Genomic DNA, 9390 nt, shown 5'->3' with positions numbered 1-9390 from the left:
TTCTATCCCACCCTTCTACTGTACAATGGGGGACTCAGGGTGGCTCACAATGCCATCATACATAGTAAATAAAAACTCAAAAAACCCTTTAAAATAGATAAAGATACATGAAATACAGTTAACAATTCAAGGGGAGTGATATTAAAAGGGGACTAAAGAGGTAAAAGTAGAAAGGGGGAAAAATAAAATCAGTTTCAGGCTATACCTTCAGTCCCTCCCAAACGCTCTCCGGAACAAGATGGTTTTCAAAAGTCTCCAAAATACCATCAGGGAGGGAGCAGAATGGGCTTTTTGGGGTAGGGTATTCTAAAGCCATGGGGTCATGGCTGAAAAGGCTCTCTCCCGTGTGCCTGCCAGTCTAACATCTTTCATTCCAGGCATCCAGAGGAGACCAGAGCCAGATGATCTTAAATCACGGTCAGGCACATATGAGCATAAGTGATCTCTCAGGTACATTGGTCCAAGGGTGTTCGTGGCTTTAAAGGTCAAAATCAGCACTTTGAATTGGGCCTGGAAACAAATCTCTCTTTATAGTTGAATAATCTCAGTTTTATTATAGTTTGTCAGGAAATTATGATGTCTTTGAATGTGTTCCAGTCACTATGTGTTTTATTGGTACAATATGCTGAAGTGGTTTATTTTGGCGTGTTCTTCCTAGCATCAACATGCAGATTTTCACAGTATGGAAAAGTACCAGAAATACTTTAATGAATGTGTGGGCATGTCACTATGTTCTTCTAGTTAACACACAACCCTAGATTGAAATATGCAACTAATTTTACTGTTTCCTGTTCGGTTCCCATGTGTCATCTACCTTCTAGCGACTTATTACATTATCACATACAATAAATAGCTAAGATGATTCTTCAACGATTACCGACAGTCTCACAACTTAGACACATTTAGTTTATAAAAGAATTTTTCATTCAGTGTAAACAAGCATAGGAAAAAAACTTCTAAAATGACTTTGCAACATGTGCTTTGTTAGTATGGAATGAAAACTACGCAGTACAACTCTTTAGCATACCTTACCCATTCAATGTTTGTTCTTTGTTGAGAAATGGCATTTTCTAAATCATGTAATGAAAACTACATTGCAACACTAAACATGCTACGCTGTCCTCTACTAAACAGCTGGTGTTCACCAATTGCAATTTAAGAAAAGCTAATTTTTTCAAGCTCTTTATATACATTTTTCTTATAACTGGGAACTTTCATCTTGGACATTAAAAATGAGAATTTGAATATGTTAACATTTCTGTATACCTGAAACATTAGAAGGAAATACTAGGTAGAAATCAGATTGTTACATTTAGATATCAAGATAGGGGAAAACATGTTGTAGGAAGCAAAGATCTCCTTATTTTGTCTTCAAATGTTTCAAAGAAATCGAAGGTTGGATTCAAGTGAAATGCAAAACCATGGTTAATGCTATCCATAATTAAGAAGTTGTCCCATGGTTTGACCTTCTAGACATACAACAGGAAAAAAACAGTTTGAAGCTTCTTGTCTTTCCCAGCTGGTCAAGACTCAGCTAAATAAGTTCACTCTAATTTCCATGGTGGAACAGTTTTTTGGGAGAGCAATGGCCTTAACTGTGGTTTGTCAATGGTCTGTGAATTCAGACATAACAGCAAAACACAGTTAGCACAAACTGTAAACCAGCTCCAAACTGTGGTTTCAGATGCTGGTTTGTTGGCCCCAAACCAACCATGGTGTGTTGGGAGGCCTGAGTTCAGATATTAAAAGAAACCTTAATTTGTTTTGCCAAACCACAACTATTCATTGGATCTGAACCAGATAAAGGCCTTATAAAGTTCAACTGGCTTTAAAAAATCCTCACCTACCTGGGAGCAGATATTCAAAGCAAATGACCCAGCAAAATATTACAATGTTTCACCATAATCATTATTCACTAGTTAAACTTTGATAGTTTTTATTTTCCTGAGTAAAGTCATTGATGTTTTCAATGTCTCCTGTAATTGTTCAAATAAAATAAGGCAGTTAAAGATAATGTCACTGAAGTTTTTTCCTTCCAGTACATCTGCAGAGTCTTCAACAGATCTTGTTTCCTAGAAAAGCACATAATAAAGTTGCCTTCAGCACCTGCTGTAACCCATTGTCTTGGATTTCCTAGAAGGGCAACTCAGATGTCCCTTGAAAGTCAGTGATGCAAAACAGCATATTGCACAATCCAAGACCAATCACTCCAGAATAAGTGAAGGTCCAGTTAATTCATCTGCAATATCCTTATTTTCCCCCTGAAAGTGAGTTGAGGCCCAAGTCTTAATTTAGTCAGACATGGATGCAGAATATTTTGTTCACTAAAATTAATAGCAGATTTCTCTGACATGAGAGTTGTATTTGAAAACAAAGGCCTGCCTTCTTCATCTAGAGAGCCAAATTAACTCCATGAGCAGAAAATTCATTGCTGCTCAATTATAAAAGGCTTCACTCTTAAGAGAATGTTGTGCTTTTATTTAAAAAAATGACAATCAGATGAAGTCATCTTGAATTACAATGTGAATCCCCAAAAGATCAATTTGTTTTTTCTCTAGTCCATTTGATCATAGTCTCTGGTGAGCGGTACAGGAATATTAATTTTGCATATAGGTCTTCCTCCAATTCCAGTTCTCCAGTCTCTCGCACTAAGAAGATATCAGTACACAGTTTGAGGATGCGATCTACATTGGGAAGCTCTTCAAACATTATGGAGTGGGAAATCCCACTGAAGAACTCACGGACAAATTTTCCTATTACCAGGACAACTGAAGCATATAATCCCATGATGCTGCAAAACAAGAAAGAAAAGGCAAGATCATTTTAAAATGTGAAATAATTTCAAATGCAAGCAGAAAATCATGAGATGTGGATAACTGAGAAGAAAGTTTAAAATTAAAGTGAATTATAAATTAGGTGTATTTTTTAAAATGAATTTAATTCCTCCAAATTACTTCTTTCTCCCTGCTCACCAAAACAAATATGTCCCTCTCCTGAGGAGGTTACTATATAAATGAAGACAGAGGAGGAAAGACAGAGGCACAAGTAACAGGGGAAGAATGTGCAAATGAATGTAGTTTCTGTAAGTGTAAGGGCAGAAGGGTTATACAAAAAGTTTACATGGTGACTGAGATCTAGGATTGTGCTACCCTGCCAGTGACATGGAAGATTCAATTTGGTTTCATCAGTGAAGCTTAGCAAACTGAAAGATCAGGAGTGGTCTTGGGGCAGTATTCTACTAACTCCTCCCATCAGTGTAAGGATTACCACTAGCGCAGTGGAAGTCCCCCCTACTCCCCCTCTGTGTGCAACCCAGCACTCTCCTCAGACTTGCTCTGGAGGGTTGGGGGAACTCCTAGAACAGATTTAGAGGGCACACAGGGAGAGAAGAGAGGGGAAAGTCCCATTGTGCTAATAAAAATCCTTGGGCTGAGTGGACCCTGACTTAGCACTACGTTGAATACAACCCTTAATCTGGAAGAAAATACTGTCAAAATTCACCTTGTTCCATCCCTACATTTTTTTTTTTAGTGTAAGCTAGTAGCATTTATTATAAACTATTCCTTAGTTTGGATATTCAATTCACAACTTGCTAAACCATAGTTTAGCCATGGAAATAAGCAATGGACCACGTGCTCCCTCCTCACTCAGTATTTATATCCTTGTTTAATTACATTGCAATTAGCGGTTCTATCTAAAATAGGAAATTGTAGTTTAATGTCAGTTTACTAACCAGGATCTTAAACCAACTTCAAACTTATTTAAGACCCTCATTAGTAAATGGACATTAAATCACAGCTATCCATTTCACCTAACAGTAGTTAACTATAGCTTGCTGTAGTTTAATTAACCCAAGATGGAAGTGTCAAGGAAGGGGGGAAGTGAAGTGAGAAGGCAGCACATGGTCTCATATCTTGTTCCCCATTAATAATTATGGTTTGAAAGTCAATAATTGATTGTCAAAATTGGGCCATTCACCTAGATCTTAAATGTCTCTTCCATTCATGGAAGGCTTTTGATCTAGTGGAGGCTCTCATTGGCAGAAGGGAAGTAGAGGTGATTTTTGCTGAGTCTCCCTTTAGCTCCCCATGCCATGCTCCACACTGTTCTGGAGAGCACAGGCGGCTGCAGGGGAAGGTGGAAATGTTAAAAATTATCTCCCCCTTTGACCAGTCAGGGCATCATGTAAATGGAGTATTGCTGACAGGAATGCAGTACCCAAACCATTGTACATATATGCAAATGAATTAAGGATTAGAGAACTACACCCTTTAATAGCAGCAACTACCTATATTGGCAGAGGGAAAAGTTGTGAAGTTAGACAGCACTGGGGTGGCAGCTTCCCTCCAGCTGATTTAGTGTTATTTATTTATTTAATTCATTTATTAAATGTATATCCCGCTTTCCTCCCAGAAGGAGTAACATGCTGCAAACAAAAACATGAAAAACACTCTAAAATGTCTTAAAAACATACTTTGAAATATATTAGAACAAAACATTTAAAAACATTTTTTAAAAAAATCTTTAAAACCATCTTAAAAATCACTTCTAATACAGATGCAGACTGGGATAAGGTCTCTACTTAAAAGGCTTGTTGAAACAGGAAGGGCTTCAATAGGCACTGAAAAGATAACAGAGATGGTGCTTGTCTAATATTGAAGGGGAGGGAATTCCAAAGGGTAGGTGCCACAACACTAAAAGTGTTCCTATGTTGTGCAGAACGGACCTCCTGATAAGGTGGTATCTGCAGGAGGCCCACACCTGCACAGCGCAGTGATCAACAGGGTGTATAAGGAGTAAGACAATATTTCAGGTATCTTGGTCCCAAGCTGATAGGGCTTTATACACCAAAATCAGCACCTTGAACTTGGCCTAGTAGCTAATGGGCAGCCAGGGCAATTCTTTTAGCAATGGAATAACATATTGGCGATACCCTGCCCCAGTGAGCAGTTGCGACACTGCATTTTGCACCAGCTGCAGCTTCTGGCCCAACCTCAAGTGCAGCCCCACATACAGCGCATTATAGGAATCCAGTCTGGAGGTTACCAGTGCATGGACAATAGTGGTCAGGCTATCCTGGTCCAAAATGGCCACAGCTGTGTTATTAGCTAAAGCTGGTAAAAGGCACTCCGATCCACTGAGGTCAGATGGATCCAGGAACACACACCCCGCCCAAGACTACGGACCTGCTCTTTCAGGAGTACGACTCCACCCAAACCAGGCAACTGATCAATTGTCCAAACTCAAGAACCACCAACCCACACTGCCTCTGTCTTGCTAGGATTCAGTTTATTGGCCCTCATCCAGCTCACCACTGAGTCCAGGCACAGGTCCAGGGCTTGCAAGGTCCTCTCCCAATTCAGATGTTACAGAGAAATAAAGCTGGATATCATCAGCATACTTCTGACACCTTGCCCCAAATCTCCTCATGACCACTCCCAAGGACTTCATATAGATGTTATACAGTATTGAGACAAGATGATACTCTGTGGCATCCCACAGCTTAACTGCCAGGGGGCCGAAAGACAATGCCCCAATGCTATTCTCTGAAAACACTCTGGAGGTAGGATCGGAACCACTGTAAAACAGTGCCTAGATACCCACCTCACCAAGTCGGCTCAGAATACCATGGTCAATGGTATCAAAAGCTGCCAGGAGATCAAGTAAGAATAACAGGGTCACACTCCCCTGTCCTTCTGCTGATAAAGGTCATCCATCAGGGTGACCAAGCCCGGATCAGTCCCATAACCAGGCCTGAACCCAGACTGGGATGGGTCAAGATAATCTGTTTCACTCAAGAGTACTTGCAATTGCTGAGCCACAACCCTCTCAATCACCTTTCCTAAAAAGGGGGTATTTGCAACCGGGCAGGAGTTGTCACAAACCAATGAGTTTTTTCAGAAGCAGTCACACCACTGCCTCAGGGGAGCTGGGACCATTCCCTTCTGCAAAGACATGTTGACCACACCCTGGATCCACTTGGTCATACCCCCTTGGCAAGCTTTAATGAGCCAAGAAGGGCAAGGGTTGAGAGGACATGCTGCTGGTCACATTGTCACAAGCACCTTGTCTACAAGGCCGCATCAACTGAAACCGATCCCAAGAAGTTGCAGCAGAAGTTGCACTGGACACCTCACTGGGGAGTGTGTACTGCCTTCAAGTTGATTTTGAGGCTGTTTTCATGAGGCTGAGAGGCAATGACTGGCCCAAGGTCACCCAGTGAGCTTCATGGCTATGTGGGGATTCGAACCCTGGTCTCCCAGGTTGTAGACCAACACCTTAACCACTACACCACACTGGCTCTCACTGGGGAGTACAGCAGATGTGGATGGGGCATCAAGATTGCTATAGAGCCAAGCAACTTTAGTCCCTCGCAAACAATTTACAGTGGCCCTCCAAAGGGCCTAAAACTCCATTTCCTGGAGTTGATGTCAACCGACCCCTGACAATACAAAAAAGCTCCACTGGACAGCTACTTGAGGATGCGATGGAGGCAAAGAAGTGGGCCTTCTTAACTGCCCTCACCACCACACAGTAGACACGGTTAAATGTTTTACTTGTGCCCGATCTGCCTCACAGCACGTGTTTTGCCACTTGTGCTTTAGCTGTTGTCCAGCCTGTTTTATTGCACTTAGTTCACTGGTGTACCAAGGTGCAAACGAGGCTCCACAATGCCAGAGAGGGCACTCAGGGCAATCATGTTAAAAGCCCAATGCATCTCATTCCATTAGCACTGATCTGGAAGTGGAGGGGAAACATATGTTCAGGACAAGGCTACCAACTGGCACAAAGAATTGGTGAGACAATCACTCTTTTAAAAATATGCCAGCTATGCTTAGTTGACCAGCCATCCCTTCTACGTAGTATAAGTACTGGTGTTGTGTGAAAATGCCCATTAACACAAGGCCTTTAGTAGGTAACTGTGGTGTGGTGACAATAACACTGCAACATAGCCAGCATATAGAGGTCTTTTCAACCTCTACAGATGACTAGCTGAACTTGCTGGATTGCAGAGAAGACCTGTTTTACATTGTTAAGGTCTTGTACTGATGTCCTAGATGCTACCACACATGCACAATGTATCCAGGGTAAGTGGTCATAATAGGAAATGTAGTTACTGTTATGACAAGTACTTGGAATGCAATACATCATCTTGGGCCTCTGTTGATCTTATAGAACAAGCATGGGAAACCATAAGCTCATGGACCAGATGCGACCATAGAGATTCCACATCTGTTCCAGAGCTTCCTTTAGGCTTCAGAAGACCCTCCAACTGAAGCTTGTAGAAGTTTTTTCCATCTAATGTGGTGCAGGGAAGGCATTTTGGGAGGTTGCAGATGGGGAGTTCTTCTCCAGCTGTGATGCCCACTGAAAATGCTCTCTTGATCTTACTCACTTTCATTTTAGACCCACCCACTACTCACATGAATCCTGCCAAAGGCTGGTCATGAAGGAATGAGGCCTTTAGGTTGAAAAAGGTTCCCCACCCTTGCTTTAGGACCTGAATTGGTCTATGCCATATGTAGTACTTCCCATAATCTAGAGGAGGTCATCTTGAAGAGGTCCCAGGAAAGGCAGTATTTCTTTAATATGTCCAAAGTATCTGCTTTATGAAGTATCACACCATAAACAGAAATAGTTCTGCTTCAGAGGGGGTGGAAACATAGATTTTTAAGTTCAGTTACATTTGCCACATGGCACACTGATATTACCAGAAGATGTTTGCTTACCCATAGCCCGCCAAGAATCCAAGGCTAGGAGGGCTAACTTTGTCACTGAAGACAATAAGTTCCAGACCTGTATTGTTTGTTTGTCCCACAATTTTTGAAGTCTGGTTTAGAACCCACCACTCAGTTATATTACTCTTCCACAGTGAAACAGTGATGTCTTCATTTTTTCCACCTACCAAAAAAACACACACAAACAAACCATTTTGTCAGTACCTCATGCCTTCCTTGCAAATTATCTTAATTTCAGGGGGTGGTTAAACCCAGGGATGGCCAACTGGCAGGCTGTGAGTTGGATCCCACCCAGAAGCATTTTCATCTGAGCCTCAGACAGAGTACTATCTTTTAAAAAATGATGGAGTAAACAAAATTGCTCAGTCTCACTTGAAAATAAACTTGGTCCCAAAAGTTGTAATGTCCAGCACTTTCTTATTGGGTTCGGTGTGTAAAATACCTTGTATAGAAGCTACTCAGAGCAGCAATAAGACACAATGTATTTCATATACATTATATTGTATAACTTTATATTAGTTCATTGATGACTTTATACCATGCAAGTATGTGTTTTATTACACAGCCACGAGAGTGGCTGTATACTATAGTCAGCATGGATTTTTCGCATTCCGCAATGGTTAAATTCATAGAATCATAAAATAGTAGAGTTGGAAGGGGCCTATAAGGACATCAAGTCCAACCCCCTGCTCAATGCAGGAATCCAAATCAAAGCATTCCCGACAGATGGCTGTCCAGCTGCCTCTTGAATGCCTCCAGTGTCGGACAGCCCACTACCTCTCTAGGTAATTGGTTCCGTTGTCATATGGCTCTAACAGTTAGGAGGTTTTTCCTGATGTCCAGTTGAAATCTGGCTTCCTGCAACTTGAGTCCATTATTTCGTGTCCTGCACTCTGGGACGATCAAGAAGAGATCCCAGCCCTCCTCTATGTGACAACATTTCATGTACTTGAAGAGTGCTATCATATCTCCCCTCAGTCTTCTCCAGGCTAAACATGCCCAGTTCTTTCAGTCTCTCCTCATAGGGCTTTGTTTCCAGTCCCCTGATCATCCTTGCTGCCCTCCACTGAACCTGTTCCAGTTTGTCTGCATCCTTCTTGAAATGCAGAGACCAGAACTGGACACAGTATTCAAGATGAGGCCTAACCAGTGCTGAATAGATGGGAACTAATACTTCACATGATTTGGAAACTATACTTCTGTTAATGCAGCCTAATATAGTGTTTGCCTTTTTTGCAGCCACATCACACTGTTGACTCATATTCAGCTTATGATCAACGACAATTCCAAGATCCTTTTCACATGTCATATGGCTGAGCCAAGTATCCCCCATCTTATAACTGTGCATTTGGTTTCTTTTTCCTAAGTGTAGAACTTTGCATTTATCCCTGTTGAATTTCATTCTGTTGTTTTCATCCCAATGCTCCAGCCTATCAAGGTCCCTTTGAATTTTGTTTCTGTCTTCCATGGTATTAGCTATGCCCTCCAATTTTGTATCATCTGAAAATTTGATAAGCATGCTCTGTACCTCCTCATCCAAGTCATTAATAAAATGTTGAAGAGCACTTGAAAATACCCCCATGCTAAATTGAAAATACTCCCATGCCATTCTGATCCTTCCCATAAGCTCATTTCAAAACAAAAGCTTACA

General features: G+C 41.4%; 1 protein-coding gene across 6 annotated transcripts in view; it reads right to left on the bottom strand.

Annotated features, from left to right (window-relative positions):
* Nucleotides 1-2457: 2457 nt before the first annotated feature.
* PIEZO2 (piezo type mechanosensitive ion channel component 2) overlaps nucleotides 2458-9390 on the bottom strand; it is a 417861-nt gene continuing 410928 nt past the window's right edge. For all 6 annotated transcript variants that reach the window (XM_061595221.1, XM_061595247.1, XM_061595237.1 and 3 more), the window contains 2 exons: nucleotides 7731-7902; nucleotides 2458-2791 (listed from right to left, as the gene is read on the bottom strand). In XM_061595221.1, coding sequence (XP_061451205.1) covers nucleotides 2539-2791; nucleotides 7731-7902 — 425 coding nt within the window. In that variant the 3' untranslated portion in view covers nucleotides 2458-2538. The remainder of the gene's footprint in view (nucleotides 2792-7730; nucleotides 7903-9390) is intronic.

Source organism: Rhineura floridana, chromosome 1 (genome assembly GCF_030035675.1).
Source record: "Rhineura floridana isolate rRhiFlo1 chromosome 1, rRhiFlo1.hap2, whole genome shotgun sequence".
NCBI lineage: Eukaryota > Metazoa > Chordata > Lepidosauria > Squamata > Rhineuridae > Rhineura > Rhineura floridana.
The sequence above is the reverse complement of the archived record's forward strand: the minus strand, read 5'-3'. Positions and strand labels throughout refer to the sequence as shown.